The following is a 27343-nucleotide window of genomic DNA, read 5'->3' on the forward strand; positions in this document are numbered from 1 at the left end:
TATATATATATATATATATATACACACACATACATACGTACATACCACATCTTCTTTAACCATTCCTCTATCAATGGACACTCAGATTGCTTCCATATCTTGGCTATTACAAATAATGCTATAATGAACATGGTGGTACACATATCTTTGTGAGTTAGTGTTTTTGTTTTCCTCAGATAAATACCCCAAAGTGGAACTGCTGGATTGTATGGTGTTTTTAATTTTTCTGAGGAAGCACCAGGCTGATTTCCATAGTGGCTGCACCAATTTACAGTCCCACAACAATGCACAAGGGTTCCCTTTTCTCCACATCCTCACTAACACTTACCAGTTTTTGACTTTCTGATACTAGCCATTCTGACAGGTGTGAAGTGGTATCTCACTGTAGTTTTGATTCGCATTTCTTAAAAATTAGTGATATTGAACATCTTTTCATGTGCTTGTTGATGATCTATATGTCTTCTTTGGAAAAAAATATCTGTTCAGCTATTTCTGCCATTATTTGCTTGAATCTGTTTTCTGCTCCTTTTTTTTCTCTCTTCTCTTTCTGGGATTCTACAATGCAGACTATACTGCACTTGATGTCATCCCACAGGTGTCTTAAAATGTCCTCGTTTTTAAAATTCTTTCTTCTGTTTTGTTTGGGCGATTTCCACTCCCCTGTCCTCCAGATCCATTCTTCTGTATCATCTTGTCTGCTGTTGATTCCCTCTAGTTTATTTTTCAAGAAAGCTATTATATTCTTCAGCTTTTAAAATTCTGTTTGAAACTTTCTAATATTTTCTTTCTGTTTGTTGAATTTCTTACTGTGTTCATCCATTCTTCTCCTAAGGTCACTGAGCATTTTTATGACTATTACGTTGAATTCTTCAACAGGTATATTACTTAACTCCATTTCATTGCAGGTTTTTTCCCCCAGGCTTTTAACTTGTTCCTTCATTTAGAACATATTGCTCTATTTCCTGATTTTGCTTGACTCCCTATTTCTGTTATTCAAAACAGCTATTTCTCCCTGTCATGAAAGACTGGCCCCACGTGGGAGATGAACTTTATTATATAATCTTGCCCTAGTTCTTAGCTGTCTCTAAAACTATGTCTTTGCTTGTGTCAGCTCCATGGGGTTCCACAAACACAGCCCCTTGTTGGGCTGAGCCTGTCGTTCAAGGTATGTCTCCTGTGTGGGCTGGGGGTGCCCATCGGCTCTGGTGGGTGGTGTGAATGGTGTGGGGTGGTGGAGCTGTCTGTTCCTTGGCTCTGGCTGGGTCACACAAGTGGCAGGAGGCTACTCGCCCTCCACATTTGTCAGTGCCACATGCAGGCGGTGCAGGGTCAGGCTCAGAACCTTCTGCCCACTGGGACTGTTGGTGCCATGGAAGGAGCAGCTTGCCCACAACCCCTCTTGGTGCTGTGCACCTGTGGCTCAGGACTAAGGGGCAGGGTTTCCATTTCTTTGTTGAACTTATTCATGCATTGTTTTCCTAATTTCATTTAGTTGTCTGTGTTTTCTTGTAGTTCATTAAACTTCTTTAAGAGGACTGTTCTGAATTCTTTGCCTGACAGTTCATAGATCTCCATTTCTTTAGACTCAGTTATTAGAGCCTTATTAGTTTTTTTTGGTGATGTCATATTTACCTGATTTTTCATGATCCTTGACTCCTCATGTTGGTATCTGCACATTTGAGTAAGTCGTCTCCTCTTTCAGACTTTGCAGATTCACTTTGGCAGAGACAGTTCTTCATTAGTCAGCTCAGTTTGATTCCTGGACATGTCTGCTGGTAACATCCTCAGGCAGGTGGGGGCTGTTATTATGACCTATTTGGAGGCGAGCCACCTGAGCTCTGAGACTGGGGAAGGGGATGGGTGTCACTGGCTGAGAACAGCTGGATAAGATGGCTGGCTTGGTTCCCTGCCCAAGCAAGGCTATCAGATGGGCTTCACAGTTGCCTGGATTCTCTGGCTAGGCTCACTAGGTGGTCAGGTCTGGTTACCATACTCCATAGTAGATGGGGCTATAAATTAGCTTCCCTGCCCTGGAGGGGCAGCAGGATGGGACCCAGGGTCTGCAAGGCTCATTGTTTGGGACCCTGAATCAGTCAAGAGTGTGCCCTGAAAATCTTAGTTAGATGAAGTTACTGGTTTTGCTTTGTGGGTGGAGGAAGCCTTGGGCTACGCTCCATGTTCAGTACCACTGTAGCAGGGCTGTGGATGGGCTGTACAGTTTCCTGGGTGCTCTGGTAAGGTTCCCTGGTTGGGTGGGCTGAAAGCTGTCTTCAGCAGAAACTGGGGCTATGAATTAGTTTTTTGCCTGAACTCAGCAGGAAAAGCAGCTCCAAGGCCACTGATGCTCTTTGTGTGTAGACTTGACTCAAGCTGACCTGTGCCCCAAGTTCCCTGGCCAAACAGGGTCAATGGCTTTGCTCTAGGGGGTGATCAGTTCTGTTTACCCTCCTCCTCTCGGCTTGAGCATTGGTGGGTTATGCAGCTTCCAGGTGTTCTCAGCAGCCCTTCCTGTCAGATGGGGCTGGGGGCCACACTCTGCAGCAGGTGCAACTAGGACTCAGCGTTTCTGCCTGGGCTTGAGCAGACCAGGTTCGAGGGTTGCAGAATTCCTCTTCTGGGGACCTCGTTTAGGCAGACCTGCTGAATTGCCCTGGTCGGACTGAGCCACTGACTTGGTTCTGCAGATGATCAAAGCTGCTGGTTGGGAATAATAATTGGCCCTGCAGGTAGGAACTCAGTCTGCCAAGATCCTTGTGATGGTTATTGGAAGCCCCTGACCCTTTCCCATCTCAATTAGATGCCCAGTATCGAGACCCAAGACTCGCAGGTGATTCCCAGGTGCGAGATCAGAGCAGACTCCTGAAAAGAAATGCACAATGCTAGGGGGCGGGGGGTTCTGGTCAGCCACTGGTTCTCTTTTCTCACTGGGGGAACCACAGGCTCAGGGGAGACACTTCTACATGGTGGGTGCTGCACTGGCTTGGGGGAAGGGCCATGCAGTCGGCCTGTAGCCTTTCCTCTTACCCTTCTAATACAGTCTGTCTCGTCTCTGAGGCACAGAGGTGCTTCAGACTCCCCTCTATGTTCCAGGAATCTCTCAGTGGTGTCTTTTTTGAAGAGCTTTTACTTGTTGTTCTTGTGAGGGGGAGTAAAGTCAGGAACAACTTATGCTGCCATCTGGGTGATGTCTTTTTTTAAAATTGAAGTATAGTTAATGTATAATATTATATAAGTTACAGGTATACAATATAGTGATTCACAATTTTTAAAGGTTATACTCCATTTATAGTTATTATAAAATATTGGAAATATTCCCTGTGCTGTACAATATATCCATGTAGCTTACTTATTTTATACATAGTCATTTGTACCTCCTAACCTCCTACCCCTCTGTTGCCTCTCCCTTCTTCCTTCTCCCCACTGGTAAACACTAGGTTTTTCTCTTTGTGAGTCTGTTTTTTTGTTGTTGTTTTTATATTCACTAGTTTATTTTTTAGATTCCATATATAAGTGGTATCACAGAGTATTTTTCTTTCTCTGCATGACTTATTTTACTAAGCATAATACCCTCCAAGTCCATTCACGTTGTTGCCAATGACAAAATTTCATTCTTTTCCATGGCTGAGTAGTATTTCAGCGTGTATGTTTGTGTACCACATCTTTATCCATTCATCTGTTGATGGACACTTAGGATGTTTCCATATCTTGGCTACTGTAAATAATGCTGCTACGAACACTGGGGTGCAGGTATCTTTTTGAATTAGTAATTTTTCAGAATACAGAATTTTAGGTTGGTGAGTTTTTTCTCTCAACACTTTAGCTCTGTCACGATACTCTCTTCCTGCTTACCAGTCTGCGAAGTCAGATGTTCTTGTGTTTGTTCTTCCATAGGTAAGGTGCTTTTCTCCTCTAGCTTCTTTCAAGACTTTTTCTTTATGTTTGATTTTCTGCGGTATGTAAATGATATGCCTAGGTGTAGTTTTTGTCACACCTCTAATTTTTATCCTGCTTGGTTTTCTCTGAGCTTCCTGGATCGATGGCTTTGTGTCTGACATTAACTTGGGAGAAATTCTCCATCACTGTTGCTTCACGTGTGTCCTTTGTCCCCCCCTGCCCCACCCTGTGTGTGTCTCTCTCTCCTCTTCTCTTTCTGGCACTCATTATGTATCTGTTTTTAACCGTTGGTAGTCGTCCCACAGTTCTTGGATATTTTGTTCCTTCTCCTCTTCCTAGTGAATTTTCTCTTTTGTTTTTCCATTTTTGAAGTTTCTACTGACATATTCTTAAGCTTGCAGAGATTCTTTTCTCAGATGTGACCGGTCTACTAATGAGCCCATAGAAAGCATTCTTTACTTCTGTTATAGTGTTTTTGATCTCTAGCATTTCTTTTTGATTCTTCTTAGATTTCCATTTCTTTGCTCACATGGTTCATCTGTTCTGCATGCTGTGTACTGTACTTATTAGAGCCCTTGGCATATTAATCATTGCTGCTTTATGTTCCTGGTCTGATGATTCCAAATCCCTGCTATATCTGCGTCTGATTCTGATGCTGGCTCTGTCTCTCCAAACCATGTTTATTACCTTTTAGTATGGCTTGTAATTTTCTCTTGAAAGTCAGAATCAATGTAGTGAGTAAAAGGAACTGCTATAAATAGGGCTTTAGTAATGTAATGGTAAGGTGGGGAAGGGAAGCATTCTACAGTTCTCTGATTTGGTCTCAGTCTTTCATCAGCCTGTGGCTCTGAACTGTGAACTTCACATGAGCGTCTCTGTACCCACCCCCAGCATCAAACGGAACACCCTCTACCCTCTGCCTAACTGTGTGGCAAACCCAGAGGGTCAGGCTTTCCTCTGCTCCTTTAGTTCTGGTTTCTCAGTCTGTATTCAAGTTAGGTGGGCTGAGCTCAGCAAGCCTGGCAGTCACTCAGGTTCCCACTGCATTTTCCAATCTAACTTTCTAGGGTGCCTTGCACTTTGGGTTACACAGTGGATGACTGAGTTCATTTGACTCAGTATTTTGTGTACATACTTCTCTTGCCAGAACATTAAAGACAGGAGTGGGGTATGAATCAGGTCATCCACCTTGAGCATCTAATCAATACCATATCATCCTAACTTAATTTCTTAACCTCACAACCACCCTAAAAAGATAGAGGTTATCAACTCACTGAAAAACCAAGCTTCAGACAGGTCAACCTCACATGGCAGGTAACAGGGGGCCTCCCTGATTAAAAAGATTTGAAAGTCACTGCACCATCCACAGGGATGCCTGTTGAGCACAGTAGGCTGCAAGTGGCCAAGCCCTTTCTTGTCTACAGGAGGGAGTCATTGCCAGCTCAGAAATGATTACAAGGAGCCTTTAGCTGCCAGGCAGTGCACTAGGCGGTGGGAAGATCAAAATGATTAAGACCCTTTGAGGGACTCATAGTCCAGTAGGGGAAAAAAATACAAATAATAATGGGTAATGTTTTTATAAAAAGGAGTATTATAATATGCACCTCAATAGAGTTGAGCACAAAACAGTGTAGGACCAGAGAAGAGGGAAGAGTTCATATCAAATATGCTGAATCACAAGCACAAGGAATCTGTATGGAGTCTAATGGGGTGATGGATTGTGACAGTAATTATACAGCTCTGTAAATTTACCAAAAACCATGAAATCAGACACTTAAATGGGGTGAATTTTATAGTATATAAATTATACCTCAATAAATTTTCTTTTAAAAAATGAATATAGTAGTTGAGTGCAGGCAAAGAATACTAAGTTGAATATCAACCCAATATTGTGAACAGGTGATTGTTGGAAAATAAAGTGAAGAATAAACTTATAAAAAATGTGCTGACTTGTCATGGGGCTTCGATTTTACATCATATGGCACAAGGCAGGATGAGTTTAAAATGGATCTGTCTTAGTCACTTACCAAAAATAAAAAATAACAACCATGAAGTTAAATTTTAAAATTTTGATAAAACAGGAAATACATTTTATTTTCTAATATTACGTTATTCTGACACAGGCATCTTAACTGTAAAAAGGAGAATATGCTTTTATTAAAAATGTCAAACTTCATCATTAGCCCTTTAACACTAACAAGAATGTTGCCAGCTGGGAGGAGGATGTAGGCTTTCTGGAATAAAGGATCTGACTGCATGTTTGATGACTGTAGCACCCCTTCCAAACTAAGAAAAACTTAACTGTAGATGTTAATATGGTTTTAACAAAAAGTTGTTGGAAATACACTGGGGTCAAGACAGATGTCAGATGTTTCAGAAGATGTACTATGAAATTTTTAATGGGCAACTAAAAATAACTTCCTTATTACTGATCAGGCTAAATTTTTCAACTATGAAAATGTAGGTTTGTGTGTATATCACAATGCACACATGCAAAATGCTCAATGAAATCCAAACACCTATGGTCTAAAATGTCCCAGGCACTATGTGAGCCATTGTATGCATATTATGCTTCATGTAGAAATTATGTTTATTGCATTTTCCTCTGTATCATTCTTTAACAAAAAGCAAAGGCTTAGCAATTGATATAGATGATATAAAATTCTAAATCATCAGCATATTAGGAAAAAACACTTTCCTTATACCCCAGCCTTTATAACTTTTTGCACCTTAGGGATTTAAAATTGCTTTGGGATGAGTGGGCTACTAACATTACAGCCACATTCCATTTGCTCTCCAACCTGTCTGCTCAGCATATTCTGCAGTTAAAGATAATATTTGTAAATTACATCAATTTCATCATAATCTTTGTGGATATTAACGCTGTTACAACAATAAAATCCTTAAAAATTCTAAGTATCCATCTCAGTCTCATCATTGAGATGCCACTTACACAGAGGGTGGACTTTTTTTTTTTAACTTGCCCTTTTAAAGCTAAACATTGGATGACAAATGTGTCCAGTTTCCTATCTACCCGAGTTCAACATATTCGAGATGACTGAAAAAAAAAATAGGTACTTACAGATTAAATGTTATGTGTGAACTATGATTCAGCTTCTTAATAAAATTATACTTCACAGAGCTATGTAAGAGACTCTTCCCTAACTCTAAACCTTGAAATCTTCCTTCAAATACCAAAATCCAGGAGACTGATCCATGTTCAATATCATTTTTAGCCAACAAATTTTTAAGTGAAATCAATTCTTCACCTCAAAATCTAATTCAAGTTAATGATCACCTTTTTATAACTAAGGCATTGCTTTTCTTTCCTTATCTTATATTCAAACTATTTTCAATGAATTTATATATAGAACAATCAAACCAATAACATCCTTTACACATCCCTTACACATTTACCCTTAGTTAATATTCATATAGGTTGTCTTCTAAATTTGTGAATTCCACCTAACATTAACATTAGAATTATTGTTACGCTAAGAGTCCAGCATGATTAGTATTCTCCAGTTAGGAATGTTAGGGTGATCTAACCGAGCAATGATGGTGGACTTGTCAAATCTTATTCTTTTCTAGTATTTTAATGAGTGCAATGTTTAATAGTATGAGCACCTCAAATGGATAATTGAGTTTTAACCCTTTTTTATAGTCAAATATCTCACACAGTTTCATTAATTTTTCCATGGTTAGTTCTCTCTCTACCAATAATTCCTCATGCCAACCCTCCTACCTCTTTCTCCAAATATACACACTCCAATATTTCTTTATATACTTATTATACTCACTGTATGTACAACCAATGTCCAACTTATGGCAACTTCTCTGTCTTAGTTTTCTCACTAGTAATTACGATCAACCTACAAATGGCTATTTTGAAGTTTAAAACAAGAAGTAATCTTTGGACATCTTAGATCAAAGTGCCACATAAATGTCTTGATCCAAAATAACTTGTCTGAGTAAGAAAGTTTTCCTTTATCTACATCTACTATTAAGAAACACTATCGTGATTAACAATTTCATATATCTAGATTCACTAGGACATTAGGATAATAAAGTTATCTAACAGAATATGTAACTGCAAAAATGAATTACCATGATTTATCTCTTTTACAGAAATAAAACAATTTTACTTCAAGGTAAAAAAAAAAAATTTAAAATAAGACAAAGAAATGCCCTTTCTTTAGGATACAAGTTCAAACCTAAAAGGTATACATAGGAAATTTCAATTTTTCTTCCTGGAGGACTCTAATGTTGGCAAATAAAAAATCAGGGAGAATTGTAACATGAGAAAATGATAAAACTTAAATGCAAGGTGATAAATTATATTCATCAGCTAAAGGTGCCTTATCTAAATCAGTCTAAGTTTGAAAGACTCTGTTGAGAGAAAATAAACTATCCTTTTGAGATGGCCATTTCCTAAAGAGCAAGAAATGAGACTACATTTTAACTGATATGTATTACTAAAATAAAATTAGAATCAACACTGTGTTAAATAAAATACAAAAAGGGACCAGGTAATAAAAATAAAAGAGTTCTAGAAGAGTTCTTTTCTCAGAAAAAGGCTTTTATCAGAGACTACATAGCAAAGAGAATTTGGAAGCAGTTGTTAATGTTGGATTCAGACCTTTGGACTGGACAAAGAATTAAAGCACCACATAAAAGACAAAGCAGTCCCACTGCCTTTATCATTCTCTAAGAACACACACAGACATAAACACAGGTACACACACCCACAGGTACTCACAGGCAGTGTCACCCAGGTAAAGAAGAGGGAGAAAATCTTTGCAGAGCTTTCTCTACTTCCTAAAATCAACCAATAAACGGGTAGCACTGGTTTCTTGAAAAGTCTAGTCATAACTAAAGTTCATTTAAAACATGATAAAGAGGCCAACCAACAAACTATTGGTATTTAAAACCACACTTCTGAAAGCTGAGGGCTTCCATAACACATGATCTGAAAGACAGAAAGGCCCCAATGTGCCAGGATATCACCTATCAGAGCCAGGACAATTTGATATAAGAGGGCAAATAGAAAACAATTTAATTCAGAAGCAAAGGCAAAGGTATTAAACTGCTCTGCTAAACTGAGTTATAGAGTAACATAAAATAGCAAAAATTATTCCATGATACAGGCGTTGTAAAAGTGCTTATTCAGAGCTAAAAGAACAACTATGCATAATGATAAGCAAGGTCAATAATGCTGCAACCTAGACACTGAGGGAAGAAGCATGAGAGTGGAGGGGTCCAAAAGTATATTATTTACATTAAATACTGTTGCGTCTTTTAAAAATGAAGCTGGATATGTGAATTTTTAATATTTCTTAAAACTAGGGTAAGGGAGATTTCCTACAATCCTAAATACAATAAAATACAATAAAGCAGTACACATGAAAGTCCAAAGTAGAAGAAGACCATTAATTTTCCTAATGAATAATACTGCACTTTTATTTTCCTTTTCTGTTAACTGCTGTATTCTCTGAAAATCCTCAGGTAGCTAAATTTTAAGCAAGTCTAACATAAGTTATAAGTGCCTGTATCCACTTCAACTCACCTTACCATCCCATCCCAATCAGACAGAGTAACCACTCCTCACTTAAAAATAAATAAACACGTCTATTAGGCTGTAAGATTTCTTAAGGCCAGGGAAAATGTCTTAATGCCTTTTCTTCTCTGCAAATTTCCCACATACCGCTTAGCACAAAGAAGCTTTATGAATAAAGAATAACTGAGCAAAGGAAGTGAGGAAGAAATGGTGATTCTCCTGCACAAGAGAGCCGAGACCTTCCACAGGCAGTCTGGCTACTTGCACTTCTCACTACAGCTTTTACGTTTTAGTCTTTGTATAGTCTGCCCCCTCCAACCGCCCCCATGTTGTGTTCTTCTTAGGCAGAGAACCTCTCTCTTTTTCTTATTTGTATCTAGAGCTCAGTACTGGGCCAGGCACAGAAGCAGCTGCTTCAAAGGTTGTTTGTGGAACAGATGAATGATTAGTAATTCTAGGAGCATTTCACGAGACTAAAACTTTAATATAAATCTCTCTTAATACACATTCAGATGTGACACCTGCCCAGAAAAGACTTTGATAAGAGTTATGTGGCTACAGAAAAGTGAAGCAGCATGGCGATGCCAAGGGGAGAGAGGTGGCTGGGAAAACTAATCCTCGCTTTGCTCCTACACTGATTGTGTGACTCTGCATCTGTTAATAAGTGCTTCTTGACTTCATTTGCCTAATACATGAAAGGAGAACACTGGACTGGAGTAGTATTTTTCAAAAAATTTTTCTTCAGTACTGATTACTTAGGAAAAGCAATAATAAGTAGAGCACCAAATACATCTTTTAAAAGGATAAAAACGGGGCTGCTTTGGTCATTTGAAACAGTTGTGACACTTGTGTGAGGTAGAACTGTGTCCCTGTCATCCTCCCCTTTTCCCTCATTCACATCACCTAGGGAGGTCCCCAGACATCTCCCTGAACGCTAAGCTCCATGGAACCCATTTAGATAGCCAATAAACTCTAAGTTCCCTCTAGCTAAAGCATCCCATAATTCTATGATTTGATTTCTTCTAAGGCTCTAAAATCAACGTCATATCCCATTTACCATCACATCAAAAAGAATAAGGAGGACTCCCTCTTGTGAGAGCACCAGGATCACAACTAGCTGCTGGACAATCACTGACAGGAGGACACTGGAGTTCACCAAAAAAGATATCCCACGTTCAAGGACAAAGGAGAAGCCACAGTGAGACGGTACGAGGGGCACAATCACAGTAAAATCAAGTCCCATAACTGGAGAAAACTTATACCACAGAAGTTCACCAACTGGAGTGAAGGTTCTGAGCCCAACGTCAGGCTTCCCAACATGGGGGTCCGGCAACGGAAGGAGGAATTCCTAGAGAATCAGACTTTGAAGCCTACTGGGATTTGATTGCAGAACTTTGACAGAACTGGGGGAAAAGAGACTCCACTTTTAGAGGGCAACACAAAGTGGTGTGTGCATCAGAACCCAGGAGAAGGAGCAGGGACCCCAGGAGAGACTGAACCAGACCTACCTGCTAGTGTTGGAGGGTCTCCTGCAGAGGCAGGGGGTGGTTGTGGCTCACTGTGGACACAAGGACACTGGCAGCAGAAGTTCTGGTAAGTATTCCTTGGCATGAGCCCTCCCAGGGTCTGCCATTGGCCCCACCAAAGACCCCAGATATGCTCCAGTGTTGGGTTGCCTCAGGCCAAGCAACCAACAGCAAGGGAACCCAGCCCCACCCATTAGCAGTCAAGCAGATTAAAGTTTTATAGAGCTCCGCTTACCAGAGCAACAGTAAGCTCTACCCACCACCAGTCCCTCCCATCAGGAAACTTGCATAAGCCTCTTAGATAGCCTCATCCACCAGAGGGCAGACAGCAGAAGCAAGAAGAACTAGAATCCTGCAGCCTGTGGAACAAAATCCGCATTCACAGAAAGAGAGACAAGATGAAAAGGCAGAGGGCTATGTACCAGAAGAAGGAACAAGATAAAACTTCAGAAAAACAATTAAATGAAGTGGAGATATAGGCAACCTTCCAGAAAAAGAATTCAGAATAACGATAGTGAAGATGATCCAGGACCTCGGAAAAAGAATGGAGGCAAAGATCGAGAAGATTCAAGAAATGTTTAACAAAGACCTAGAAGAATTAAAGAACAAACAAACAGAGATGAACAATACAATAACTGAAATGAAAACTATACTAGAAGGAATCAATAGCAGAATAATTGAGGCAGAAGAATGGATAAGTGACCTGGAAGACAGAATGGTGGAATTCACTGCTGCAGAACAAAATAAATCTAAAAGGAAGAAAAGAAATGAAGACAGCCTAAGAGACCTCTGGGACAACATTAAAGGCAACAACATATGCATTATAGGGGTCCCAGAAGGAGAAGAGAGAGAGAAAGGACCAGAGAAAATATTTGAAGAGATTATAGTCGAAAACTTCCTTAACATGGGAAAGGAAATAGCCACCCAAGTCCAGGAAGCACAGAGAGGCCCATACAGGATAAACCCAAGGAGAAACATGCCAAGACACATAGTAATTAAATTGGCAAAAATTAAAGACAAAGAAAAATTATTAAAAGCAGCAAGGGAAAAATGACAAATAACATACAAGGGAACTCCCATAAGGTTAACAGCTGATTTCTCAGCAGAAACTCTACAAGCCAGAAGGGAGTGGCATGATATACTTAAAGTGATGAAAGGGAAGAACCAACCTACAACCAAGATTACTCTACCCGGCAAGGATCACATTCAATTCGATGGAGAAATCAAAAGCTTTACAGACAAGCAAAAGCTAAGAGAATTCAGCACCACCAAACCAGCTCTACAACAAATGCTAAAGGAACTTCCCTAAATGGGAAATACAAGAGAAGGAAAGGACCTACAAAAACAAACGCAAAGAAATTAAGAAAATGGTAATATGAACATACATATTGATAACTACCTTAAATGTCAATGGATTAAATGCTCCAACCAAAAGACACAGGCTTGCTGAATGGGTACAAAAACAAGATCCATATATATGCTGCCTACAAGAGACCCACTTCAGACCTAGGGACAGATAGAGACTGAAAGTGAGGGGATGGAAAAAGATATTCCATGCAAATGGAAATCCAAAGAAATCTGGAGTAGCAATACTCACATCAGATAAAGTACACTTTAAAATAAAGAATGTTACATGGGCTTCCCTGGTGGCGCAGTGGCTGACAATCCGCCTGCCGATGCAGGGGACACAGGTTTGTGCCCCGGTCCGGGAGGATGCCACATGCCCCGGAGTGGCTGGGCCCGTGAGCCATGGCTGCTGAGCCTGCGCATCCGGAGCCTGTGCTCCGCAGCGGGAGAGGCCACAGCAGTGAGAGGCCCGTGTACTGCAAAAAAATAAAAAGAATAAAAAAATAAAATAAAATAAAGAATGTTACAAGAGACAAGGAAGGACACTACATAATGATCAGGGGATCAATCCAAGAAGAAGTTATAACAATTATAAATATATATGCACCCAACATAGGAACACCTCAATAAATAAGGCAACTGCTAACAGCTATAAAAGAGGAAATCACCAGTAACACAATAATAGTGGGGGACTTTAACACCTTACTTAAATCAATGGACAGATCACCCAAAATAAATAAGGAAACAGAACCTTTAAGTGACACAATAGACCAGATAGATTTAATTGATATTTATAGGATATTGCATCCAAAAACAGCAGATTACACTTTCTTCTCAAGTGCGCAAGGAACATTCTCCAGGATGGATCACATCTTGGATCACAAATCAAGCCTCAGTAAATTTAAGAAAACTGAAATCATATCAAGCGTCTTTTCTGACCACAACTCTATGAGATTAGAAATGAATTACAGGGAAAAAAAAATGGAAAAAACACAAACACATGGAGGCTAAACATCAGGGTACTAAATAACCAAGAGATCTCTTGAGGAAATCAAAGAGGAAATCAAAAAATACTTAGAGACAAATGACAATGAAAACACGATGATCCAAAACCTATGGGATGCAGCAAAAGCAGTTCTAAGAGGGAAGTTTACAGCTGTACAAGCCTACCTCAAGAAACAAGAAAAATCTTAAATAAACAATCTAACCTTACACCTAAAGGAACTAGAGAAAGAAGAACAAACAAAACCCAAAGTTAGCAGAAGGAAAGAAATCATAAAGATCAGAGCAGAAATAAATGAAATAGAAACAAAGAAAACAATAGCAAAGATCAATAAAACTAAAAGTTGGTTCTTTGAGAAGATAAAAAAAATTGATCAACTATTAGCGAGACTCATCAAGAAAAAGAGGGAGAGGACTCAAATCAATAAAATTATAAATGAAAAAGGAGAAATTACAACAGACACCGCAGAAATACAAAGCATGCTGAGAGATTACTACAAGCAACTGTATGCCAATACAATGGACAACCTGGAAGAAATGGACAAATTCTTAGAAAGGTACAACCTCCCAAGACTGAAGCAGGAACAGATAATATGAACAGACCAATCACAAGTAATGAAATTGAAACTGTGATTAAAAATCTTACAACAAACAAAAATCCAGGACCAGATGGCTTCAGAGGTGAATTTTATCAAACATACAGAGAAGAGCTAACACCCATCCTTCTCAAACCCTTTCAAAAAATTGCAGAGGAAGGAACACTCCCCAACTCATTCTATGAGGCTACTGTCACCCTGATACCAAAACCAGACAAAGATACTACAAAAAAAAGAAAATTGCAGTCAATATCACTGATGAATATAGATGCAAAAATCCGCAACAAAATACTAGCAAACAGAATCCAACAACACAATAAAAGGATCATACACCATGACCAAGTGGGATTTATCTCAGGGATGCAAGGATTCTTCAATATACACAAATCAATCAATGTGATGCACCATGTTAACAAACTGAAGAAGAAAAACCATATGATCATCTCAATAGATGCATAAAAAGATTTTGACAAAATTCAACACCCCCTTATGACAAAAACTCTCCAAAAAGTGGGCATAGAGGGGACCTACCTGAACATAATAAAGGCCATATATGACAAACCCACAGCAAACATCATTCTCAATGGTGAAAAACTGAAAGCATTTCCTCTAAGATCAGGAACAAGACAAGGATGTCCACTCTTGCCACTATTATTCAACATAGTTTTGGAAGTCCCAGCCATAGCAATGAGTGAAGAAAAAGAAATAAAATGTATACAAATTGGAAAAGAAGTGAAACTGTCACTGTTTGCAGATGACATGATACTATACATAGAGAATCCTAAAGATGCCACCAGAAAACTACTAGACAGGTATCACCTCACACCAGTTAGAATGCGAATCATCAGAAAATCTACAAACAACAAATCCTGGAGAGGGTGTGGGGAAAAGGGAATCCTTTTGCACTGTTAGTGGGAATGTAAATGGATACAGCCAGTATGGAGAACAGTATGGAAGTTCCTTAAAAAACTAAAAATAGAATTACCATATGACCCAGCAATCCCACTACTGGGCATATACCCTGAGAAGACCATAATTCAAAATGACACATGCACCCCAATGTTCATTGCAGCACTATTTACAATAGCCAGGTCATGGAAGCAACCTAAATGCCCATCGACAGACGAATGGATAAAGAAGATGGGGTACCTATATACAATGGAATATTACTCAGCCATAAAAAGGAACGAATTTGGGTCATTTGTAGAGACGTGGTTGGATCTAGAGACTGTCATACAGAGTCAAGTAAGTCAGAAAGAGAAAAACAAATATCGTATATTAACGCATATATATGGAACCTAGAAAAATGGTACAGATGAACCAATTTGCAGAGCAGAAATTGAGACACAGATGTAGAGAACAAACGTATGGACACCAAGCAGAGAAAGAGGCGGGAGGTGGGGCTGTTGGTGTGATGAATTGGGTGATTGGGATTGACATGTATACACTGATGTGTATAAAATGGATGACTAATAAGAAAGAAAAAAAGGAAAAAAAAGAATAAGGAACATAGGAGGTAAAAGACCTGTATTTGGAAAACCATATGACACAGATGAAAGGAACTGAAGATGACTCAAACAGATGGAAAGATATACCATGTTCTTGGATTGGAAGAATTAATATTGTTAAAATGACCATACAGATTCAATGCAATCCTGTCCAAATACTAGTGGCATTTTTTTCACAGAACTAGAAAAAATTTCAAAATTTATATGGAAACACAAAAGACCCCGAATAGTCAAAACAATCTTGAGAAAGAAGAAGAGAATTGGGGAAATCACACTGCCTGTCTTCAGACTATACTACAAAGCTACAGTAATCGAAACAGTATGGTACTGGCACAAAAACAGATGCACAGATCAATGGAACAGGATAGAGAGCCCAGAAATAAAACCACACACTTATGGTCAATTAATCTATAACAAAGGAGGCAAGACTATATACAATGGAGAAAAGATAGTCCCTTTAATACGTGGTGCTGGGAAAACTGGACAGCTACCTGTAAAAAAATGAAGTTAGAACATTCTCTAACACCACATACAAAAATAAACTCAACATGGATTAAAGACCTCAATGTAAGACTGGATACTACAAAACTCCTAGAAGAAAACATAGGCAGAATACTCTTTGACATGAATTGTGGCAATATTTTTTTGGATCTGGTCCTAAAGGAAAGAAAAACATCATAAACAAACGGGTCCTTTAACTTTAAAAGCTTTTGCATAGCAAAGGAAACCACTGAGAAAACGAAAAGACAATCTACTTCAAGGGAGAAAATATTTGCAAATGATATAACCAATAAGGGGTTAATACCCAACATACACAGACAGCTCATGCAACTCAACATCAAAAGAACACACAACTGGATTAAAAAATGGGCCGAAGTCCTGAAGGACATTTTTACAAAGAGGACATGCAGATGGCCAACAGACACATGGAAAGATGCCCAGCATCACTAATCGTAAGGGAAATGCAAATCAAAACCATGATGAGATATCACCTCACACCTGTCAGAATGGCTATCATCGAAAAGAACACAAATAACCAATGTTGGTGAGGATGTGGAGAAAAGGGAACCCTCATACACTGTGTATGGGAATGTAAATTGGTGCAGTCACTGTGGAAAATAGCATGGAGGTTTCTCACAAAACGAAAAATAGAACTCCCATATGATCCAGCAATTCCACTGCTGGGTAAGTATCTGAAAGAAACAAAAACACTAATTCGAAAAGATACATGCATCCCAATGTTCATAGCAGCATTATTTACAATTGCCAAGATATGGAAGCAACCTAAGTGTCCATCAACAGATGAATGGATAAAAACAGATATGGTGTATATATACAATGGAATACTACTCAGCCATAAAAACGAATGAAATTTTGCCATTTGCAGAAACATGGATGGACTTGGAGGGCATCATATTATGCTAAGTGAAATAAGTTAGAGAAAGAAAAATACTGTATGATATCAATTATATGTGGAATCTAAAAAAATATAACAAACTAGTGAATACAGCAAGAAAGAAGCAGACTCATAGATGTGGAGAACAAATCAGTGGTTACTAGCGGGGAGAGGGAAGGGGGAAGGGGCAATATAGGGGAAGGGGATTAAGAGGTACAAACTATTAGGTATAAAATAAGCTACAAGGGTATATTGTACAACATGGGGAATACAGCCAATATTTTATAATAACTATAAATGGAGTATACCCTTTAAAAACTGTGACTCACTATACTGCACACCTGTAATGTATATAACATTGTACATCAAGTATACTTCAGTAAAAATAAATCAATATCAAGATCTCCCCCACGCAAGTATATACTACGAAATCCTACAAACTTTGAAGTAGCAACCCCTTTCCTATAACTATTATCTAAACTTACACAACTGTAGAAAATCTCTCAGGAAATGCAGTTCCTCGCACTGTTGCTATTATTCTTTCTATAGACTTTTATATAGACTTTGTTACATAAAGCACTACGCTCCTCAAAGGAGGATATAAAGGGACAAATCCAGACATGTATAACTTCCTTAAGCTTACAGTCTTAATGGAACATTCCTATCAATAACTATAACTGAGAATAGAAATCACTGTGTCATCAGATAAAGTAAAGTGGATGTTTAAGGGCTGAGATTATTTCTGGTTGGTAAGATCAGGAAAGAATTCATGGAGCATGTTATGAGCTGGGCTGTAAAGAATGGCAGGGATGTAGATTCTAAGCAGAGGTTACTTTATGAGCACTGTCCAAAAAGCTAGAAGCCATGGGGCAAGTGCAGGGAATGGCATCTAGTGGCAGCTTTGTTGACATACAGGGTGTGTGAAGACAAGTACGGGGAATAAAATAGATTACTGGCACAATGTGCAGAGCTTAATGACATTTTAGAGCAGAGGAGGGCTTCAAAACAGGCTAAAGTAGAGGAAAGAGGCTGGAGGTGGAGACAGTCAGGAGGCAGAAGCAGGGATGTCTGAACTCGGAGTGCCGCAGCAGGAATGGTGTGGGGCTTCTGGTGGGGCCAGTTCCGCAGGAGCGAACGAGGGGCCAGAGAGGTTCAAGGATGATGGGAGCCCAGAATCTAGGAAATACTGGTGCCATTAATAGAAGTGGAGAACATGTGACAAAGTCTAGAGACAGATGATGAGTTCTGAGTGCAGAGGAAATGTCCTGCAGAAAAATGCAAATGTTGAACTGAAATCTGGGAAAGAGGGCAGAGCTGCATATAAGGTAAGAATTTTTAGATACGGCAGATGAACTCTTAAGACTGAATGAGACTGATGAGAATGGGACTTCAGTGAAAAGACAATTCTAAGTGCTAATCTTCAGGAAATACTAACATTAATGGCTAATAGGAGGAAAATGAATCAGAGAAGGTGTGACTGGAGAGATACAAGGCAAACTGGGGGAGCACAGTATTACATACAGTTACACACATGCATATATACTTACTTATGAATGAAAAAGCTTAGCTCTTGATCTGAAGATCACATAAGTTGATATATGGACAGCAGGGTTTTCTAAAGTGTGTTCTAGGGCAGAAGTCCCCAACCCCTGGGGATACCAGTCCGCAGCCTATTAGGAACCGGGCCTCACAGCAGGAGGTGAGTGGCGGGAGAGTGAGGGAAGCTTCATCTGCCGCTCCCCATCACTCCCCACGGCTCCCCACCGCTCGCACTGCCACCTGAGCCATCCTTCCCCGCCCCCCTCTGCCCCCATCCATGGAAAAACTGTCTTCCACAAAACCGGTCCCTGGTGCCAAAAAGGTTGGGGACCACTGTTCTAGGGAACACTAGTTTTATTAGCTGTTGAAAGGTACTTCATGATCAAAACAGGACTCAGGGATCAAAAAGGTTAGGATATTGGCCCTTTATCTACTGAAGAAATTCAAAGAGTCCATCACACTGACCCATAAACCCTTTTTGTTTTATATCCTCTAGATACAGCAGTGTATCTAGACAAGGAGGCAGCTTGAGAAATCCTGATACGTCGTAATGTTTCAAAATTCACAGAATATTAAAACTGAAAAGGACAGCTGTGATCATTTCTTCCAATCACTTCATTTTATACGAGAAGAAAGTTAATTATATGATAAATTACTGTATTGCCTTACTCTTGGTAGGTGATGAATAAATGTGGATAGGAAAGTGTATGAACAAGAGAGAAATAAAAAGCGAAATGACAAAATAAAATCTGAGCTTTAAAAGCTACAATATTAGTTACCATGTGAGAGGTAACTTGCTTTATGCTTATTGTTTTAGAATATTTCACAGTGTCATCCTGAAGAGGAAACTGAGGCCTCAAGGATCACATGGCCAGTGGTCCAGCTGGTACACAGCAGAGCTCGAATTCAAACCCAAATCTGTCTTACTCTTGAAATCTGGGCTCTTGAACACAATGCCCTGTTGACCTGACAAGAGGGCCAAAGAAGAATCCAGTTCTTGGGTAAACATCCACCCTCATCCATGGATAGGGCCCAAGATAAAGCTTTCTTATACCGAATTGCCACTATACATAAATGTAAATAAAACCTAATGTAGCAAATTCAATATATCAAAAATCTAGATTTACAAAACAGATCCTCAGGAGTATATTTATTTGCTTTTAAAAATAAATTTATAAAAGAATCATCAAAATATTCTCTCTCACAATATGAATATATTTACAATTATTTCATTCTATTAATTTTTTTGAGAGTAGACATCCTGCATAGGTCAAGATACGCCTTTCATATTTCAGCAAGGGTCTAAGTATATTTATGAAATTTTTCTAGGAAACTCACTTTCATTCATGAGAAATAAGTCCAAAAATAATCGCTTTGGACCTCAGGCCATGAATTCATATTAATTTTAATGAGTTTTCCTTGAAATGATACACTATCTCTACTTGAGTCTGGTGATATACATACACAGAAACATAGGCCATCACATATACTTGCAAATATTACAGTCTCATACTTTGAATCCCCAATTTAAAATAGTACCACATTCCCTTACAATTAGTCAAACAATTTAAGTGGTATTGATATTTTAAAATTCATTCTAGCATGTTATATGTAAGATCTAGTCAACTGGTAAACCATTTTTCCACAGTGTGCATTATGAAAGAATAAGATTTATTCCCCCAAGTTATGATTTGTAAACCTAAGTTCACTGTAGATGGCTATGTTAGGTAACATGTCAGAAAAATATTTATGAAAGCTTAATATCAGTGAAAAATAAAATTCACATGTAGTTCTAATTTAAAAACATATTTGGCCCTAATTTTCTTGATAACTTGATTAAAAATTTAGTAAAGATTCTGCTCTAACAATTTCTAAAAAATTAAATTCTTAACTGCTATATTGATTAGCAGAAATTTAACAAGGGTGGTTTTCTTGGTCGACATAGAGTTAGTTATAATTTATCTGTAATACTATCTCCCCCAAAGTATGTACCTTGAAACCTTACATTTTACTGTCAAAATAGGTTCAGGAAACATTGCAAATTCTATTTCTCTCTTACAGATTGACAATAAACATCAGCACTGTACAAGCACCTGGAAGTTCTTCAGTTAAAAAAAAAATTAGCTTCATTTAATCCATCATTTCTTAAGCTTATCTATCAATATCCTGGTATAATTAGTGTCACAGGAAACAGGATTAGAAAACCTTGCTATAATGATAAGAAGGAGATAATCAGAATCAGTGTATGGTACCCAAATCATCTGTGTTAGATTCTGGAATTTATGTAATTTTACCATATTTTCTTTTTGAATGCTATTTTTTATAAAAAGATAATTGATTGCATACAGGTATAGCAAACAGCTTAAAATAAGAATAGGAGCATGCTGGGTACCAAGAAAAAGACATGGGATACTCAGGGTTTATGTGTCTTATACAAAGTAGGTAAGACACCGGTGTAAAATGAGAACAGTTGGTGCAATGAACCCTTCTCCAGGGTCACCGCTAGGGCACAAAGAAAGACAGTAAGAAAAGAGCAAGTAGTTCATTCACTAAATGGCTGACATGCAGCATACTTACACTGCCCATTCAAGCTTCTCATTCTTGATTGAGTTGTACAGAGCCTGTAAAGAGAGAAAACAAGATGGAATTATTCTTTTCATCCTGTTTCACATTTTGCGTTCAGCAAATGACCAAAGCCAAAAGGCTTGAGTAAGCAAGCAACTCCCAGGGCCCTTGTGGGTCATCCTATTGGTACTGCAGAAATGAAGAAAACACAGGTGAGGCTAAGGAGCACAGGGCAGGTAGAGCTCTGTGAAAGAGAGAGACTTTTCATGAAGTAAAAAATGTCATTTGTAAGACACACAACACTGTACTACATTTTACCATAGTAAAATATAGGACATGATTAAAATTAGACCATGTACTCTATTTTTCTTATTCAAAATATGGTCTTATAGTTTCATTGCTTTGGAAATGTCAATATTCATACCTTTTCATTAATGGAATAAATATAACTGTTTTCATAACAACTTAATGAGTAAGATACATGGAAGGGAGAATGAAGCCCAATTATGGGAGACTATCACAGAATAATTTCAGAGTTTCTATGCCAATGACTTAAACAGCTTTTTGTTTTGTTTTTTTATTGGGATAAAGTTGCTTTACAATGGTGTGTTAGTTTCTGCTGTACAGTCAAGTGAATCAGCTATATGTACATGTATATGCCCTCTTTGTTGGATTTCCTTCTCATTTAGATCACCACAGAGCACTGAGTTCCCTGTGCTGTACAGCACATTCTCATTAGTTACCTATTTTGTACACAGTAGTGTATATATGTCAATCCCAATCTCCCAATTCATCCCACCCTCCTTTCCCGCCCTCGGGGTCCATATGTTTGTTTTCTACATCTGTGTCTCTTATTTCTGCTTTGCAAATAGGTTCATCTGTACCACTCTTTTATATTCCACATATATGCGTTAATATACGATATTTGTTTTTCTCCTTCTGACTTCACTCTGTATGACAGTCTCTAGGTTCATCCACGTCTCTACAAATGACCCAATTTCATTCCTTTTATGGCTGCGTAATATTCCATTGTATCAGAATGGCCATCATCAAAAAATCTACAAACATTAAATGCTGGAGAGGGTGTGGAGAAAAGGGAACCCTCTTGCACTGTTGGTGGGAACGTAAATTGATACAGCCACTATGGGTATGGGGAACAGTATGGAGGTTCCTTAAAAAACTAAAAATAGAACTACCATACGACCCAGCAATCCCACTACTTGGCATATACCCTGAGAAGACCATAATTCAGAAAGAGTCATTTACCAAAATGTTCACTGCAGCACTATTTACAATAGCCAGAACATGGAAGCAACAACTATTCACAATAGCCACAATAGTCCTGGAAGCAAGCTAGGTGTCCACGGACAGAGGAATGGATTAAGCAGCTGTTATGGGTCCCACCTCCTGACTCTGCTTTACAGTTGGTGAGTGTCGCACTGGCGGGTGCGGTGGTGCAGCAGACAGAAAGCTTCCTTGGAGCCTCCAAGGCTCCGTCCAGGCAGCAGAAGACTGCCCCACCACACCTCCCAGCTCTGGCGTCACGTGTAAGCTCCTTGTAATCACGTTGTTCCACTACAGCTAATCCAAGAAAATGTACCCACACCTCTAGTTTCTTACTTTTGAGTGAGATGTTATAAAGAAAACACAAGTGCATCTCTAAGATATAACAGCAAATTGCGTTGAAGAGAGGACTATGTGTCTAATAACATGATGCAGTTGGAACATTTTTCTTTAAAGAAGGATTTGGACTTATGAGACTCATCTCATTCACTCTGAGATGGGAAAAGGGGGACCAGATGCCATCCAACCCCTCATCTTCCACATGAGGAAATGGTAAGCTCATAACATTTCCCAGGCAGCACAGCAGAGCAGAGGCAGAACTGCCCTGTAGATCTATCTTCTAAGTGTGAGAGGAAGTCTACATGTGTGTGATCAAAAAGACTGCATCCAGCTAGTGAACTCCCTTTCTAGCAAAGCACATCCCAATTCAGGACAAAGATGCTTAGTTACAGATTTTATATTATTTAAGATGCGATACATGTATCCTTAGCCAGTGTCTTGACAGACTCCATGGGAGTTCTTCAGTGTGGCTACAGTAGTCAGTTTACCTACTGTATAATTATGGGAGCTAATAAAATTTAGGACACATTTCATCATTATCAGGGTATGGTAAAATGTGTCCTCAAATACAGGAATGGTAAAACATCAAAAGAAAATAAGGGGTAAATCAAGGCACAAAGACCATGCTATAAATTGGATGTTCTTTTCGAAGAACTCAAATTCACTCAAGAACTAGGACAACCTATTATATAGCTAATGTCTCTTGAGTCTGCATGTACAGAAGTGCAGAGTCAATGTCTAGCTCCAGCCTCAGGAGACTCTTGCTGATAAGCGTCTTTACATTAATTCTATTCCTTGCAGGAGCCGTCCTGAACCCACAAGTAATAGTGGGCTTTTCAGAAGAGACAGACCATTAAAGGTTTTTTATACACTATCACACTCAATACTAACCAGAGTAATTTAACAATATGGTAAAGATTAAAAAACTACCTGTTCATAAAGGTAGAAAATGATATCTAAGCAACTAGAAATTTTCCAATAAATTCAATTCTGCCCTAGATCAAATTTTTTTTCAAATTTTTTGCCTGTGAGAATATTTTCTTGAAGAAAGAACTGAGTTTCAAATGAGAAGATTCTTGTTTCCCTGTCAGCTGCACATCACACAACAAACTCTATTATAAAGGGTCTTGTAAAATTCAACAAACTTGCTATATTGTAGGTCAAGTCCTCTTTGTGTAAATGATAATGCAACAAATCTAAACATGGGATGTTAGCCTTATCCTTTTCAATGAAAAAATTACAAAGGGATTTTTCTGAATCTTTTTAGTGCTTTATGATAGTCCATTATTTCTCTTAAAAAAGGAAAATTTGCTTTGCAAATGCATCCAACACTCATATACCCTGATCACAACTGCCTACCCTTGTATCTACTTCACTTCGTTAGGAACTGAAGTCCCTTGATTCCCCCTCATCTCCAGCCAACAGTCCTCACATCCTTTCCCAGGCAGTCCATCACCTCAACCAGTCTTGATGGTACTTTCCACTTCTTTGTCCCATGGCCTTTCTGTTGTACCTGAAAAGAAACACTGTAACTCTTGATCAATCCTATTCTGACTTCACATTATATTAGTTAAGGTTTCTTTAGTTTCAAATTCAAAAATCTAAACTCTACCTTAAGGGTAAGGGGGACTTAACGTTTATGTAGCCAAACCATAAAAAAGATCCAGATGGAGCTGGCCACAGGGACACAGGAATTTAAAATTCTACCCCCTTGTCAACCATTTCTCAATAAAATTGGGAAAAAAACATAAACTCTGCCGCCTCTACTTTCAACTCTTCTCTTTCCATCCCAAACATCCCCACTCCCTGTTTCTTTGCTACACAAGAAACAATAAACATGTCCATATCAACGGCACCCATTCACATCTTTGTATCTCTGAATAAGAGAAACGCACAGTTCTTTTCTCCCAGCTCCAGTTTGAAAAGATTCCAACTGGTATGATGTAGGTCACCTGTCCTCCCCACTGATCAATCCATGTGCCTGGGAGATGAGGAGTTATGATTCGGCCCTTCCCTGCAGTCAAGGGGGCTATTACAGAGGGGTGGCACTGACTGGCTGCAAGTGCAGACCTCCTGAGCTCCTGGTAGGTGACTAATTCAACATTAATAGAGAACATTAACAACAGTACACACTAACATCTCACACTTCCGCAGAGCATTCATTCATGAGTCTCTTTTAACTTTTTTGCCATTTTCCCTAAAATGTACCTGCATTGGCATCTTGTCTTTCCTCCTTTCTGACAGGAAGGGAAGGAGTGGTACATGCCTGCCAGGCTAAGCCTCTAACACAGGTCCTGACCTTCCCTTTCTGGGGTAACAGTTCTTCCTTTACCTGCTCCTCTCTATCAGCTTTCAAACCTGTGCAGGTCTCTCCAAACCCCATCTCTGCAATTTAGTTGCCACGCTTTGCTCCTCAGAACCTCTCCTGAGAGAAGTTTCAGCAATTCTTATCTCCGCTTGATCTATTCTCTTCAATCTAGTTTCCATCCCTGTTCCTCCATTAAAACTTATCACAACAAATTCATCAGCTTTCCTCGTTCAAGGCCACTCTAGTGTTCTGTATCTCTTCACCTTCAGCAGCATTGAATACTCTCAAACATTGAATATATTCTTCCTTATTTTCTGTGACACAATACATAGTTTCCTGAATTTTCTCCTATCTCCTTTGACAATCCTTCTCCTTACTCATATCTTCCTCATCTTATCCCTTAAATGTGGCTGAACCTAAGGGTTTATCTTCGGCCCATGTGAACTCCTGTGAAGTTCAGATTCATGTGTCACAAAGCATCACAAACTCCGTAAAAAGCAACTAACTAGTACATGAAGGCCCAATAGTGAAAGTGTACTCTCAATCGTAGTAAACCCCGTTGATATAAAACATTTAATTACTGGAGTACAGAAACACTACACATAAAGCCCAAGGATGGGTAGTTTATGGTGATATAAAACATGCCCAAGTCAGAATCCTAGGAATGCCAAATTTTTTCTATCAATTGTTCCATTCAAAATACTTTTACATACATTTCTACCACACAATCAAGGAAGCTCCAGGTTAAAATCATCTTTACTACCAATCTTGCACCTGCCTACTAATGGCACAAGAACAAGCCTTTTAGTAATAGTGTTTTTAGGACAAACTGTTAAAACTCAAGAAACAACAAAATGGAATTTCAGAGCTGAAAGGGGCCTTAGAGGTCATGAAATAAATTCTTCGTTTTGTAGATGGGGAAAATGAAGCCCCGTGTTTAAAAAATTCTCTTAAGGTGCTATAGCTAGTTTTCATAAAGTTTGACTCAGAAATTACATTTCTCTCAGAAATCAAGTGACTACATTCAACTAAGTACATTCTATCCTTTCAACTACCTAAATTCTTTCCTATCAGCTAACTACAGCTAACTACATTCTCTCTCCTAAAACCAAACTTGACAGCATCGTAAATGCCTGGCTTAGGTCAAGGCTCACGTGAAAGGGAAGAAGGCTCGTGCCTCTCCTGGAATCGAGTCATGTAATGCTGGTCACTGTGATATTCTCTTCTTAAAGATGAGCTTTAAACGAGAGCCACTGTTGCTGGGACATATGCTTGGGATGCCTTCATCAGTGAGGATGATGGTTTGCTGCACTGATCGTATACCCCCACTCCACTTATGACCAAAGGTATTTGCCATACAAATGGCTGAAATGGAGGTGTATTTGACAACTTAGTAAAATAATTTATCTCTAGCTATGTGAGGGGTTATCTGATCTAGGTCCAAGAAAGCAAGATTTGTGGGTAAACACTGTCACAGAAGGCTTCCATTTCCCTGTGGCCATGAATTGGTAGCTGGAGACAAGTGGGGAAAGGGACCAAATCAATCTCAATGGGCCAGAGCAGCCCATATAAATTATATGCAGTGAGGTGATAGCCAGCTATCTCAGGTTAAATAATGGACCCCCAAAAGACATCCAGGTCCTAAACCCCAGAACCTGCAAATGTTTCTGCATTCCACAAAAAGTTTGCAAACACAATTAAGTTAATGATCTTGAATGGGAGAGAACATCTGGGCTGAGTGGTGTCTCTATAAGAAGGCAGCAGAGGGAGATTTAACAAAGACAGAAGAGAAGGTAACAGGAAGATGGACAGAGAAACTGAAGTGATACAGACACAACCCAAGGAATGCTGGCAACCACAAGAGGTTGGAAGAACCAGGGAAGACATCCTCCCCTAGACCCTCTAGAGGAGCGCAGCACTCTCCACACCTTGATTTCAGACGTCTGGCCCCCAAAGTTGTGAGAGAATAAATTCCTGTTGTTCTAGAACACCAAGTTTGTGGTAATTTGTTGCAGCAGCCCTAGGAAATAAACACACGAGGTATAAATGGAAGACAGATATCTGAATAAAGAATTATCATACCCACAGGTTGACTTCCAGAAACTTTTCCAGAGTCAGTCCCCAGGTAAAACACAGTTGTCTACCAGAGTGCTCTCAACTGAAAGTATGAGGGTATGTGCCAGAATGAGCCAATGAACTTTTTAAAATATTGATCACTGAGTCCCATCCCAGATCTACTGAATCAGATTCACAGATTAGGAACCTAAACATGAATATTTCCAAATGATCCACACATAACTCTGATACAAGCCCTTGGTTAAAAATCACTGCTTTGTGAGGTTACCTGTCTTCTTCAAACTGAAATTCCTGCAACTTAACCCAGGAGCTAGACAATAATCAAATACCTCCACTGAGACTAAAGAGGACAGAATGATTCCTCAAAGTTGAAGTTCATCAGTCTTAAGAATGAGAAAGCAAAGTA

The 27343-nt window shown here is 39.1% G+C and overlaps 1 protein-coding gene across 2 annotated transcripts in view; it reads right to left on the bottom strand.

Annotated features, from left to right (window-relative positions):
- Window positions 1-27343, bottom strand: part of PSD3 (pleckstrin and Sec7 domain containing 3) — a 557682-nt gene that overhangs the window by 138641 nt on the left and 391698 nt on the right. For both annotated transcript variants that reach the window (XM_024765145.1, XM_024765144.1), the window contains exon 10: window positions 20943-20986. In XM_024765145.1, coding sequence (XP_024620913.1) covers window positions 20943-20986 — 44 coding nt within the window. The remainder of the gene's footprint in view (window positions 1-20942; window positions 20987-27343) is intronic.

Source organism: Neophocaena asiaeorientalis, unplaced genomic scaffold (assembly GCF_003031525.2).
Source record: "Neophocaena asiaeorientalis asiaeorientalis breed wild unplaced genomic scaffold, Neophocaena_asiaeorientalis_V1.1 scaffold14, whole genome shotgun sequence".
Taxonomy (NCBI): domain Eukaryota; kingdom Metazoa; phylum Chordata; class Mammalia; order Artiodactyla; family Phocoenidae; genus Neophocaena; species Neophocaena asiaeorientalis.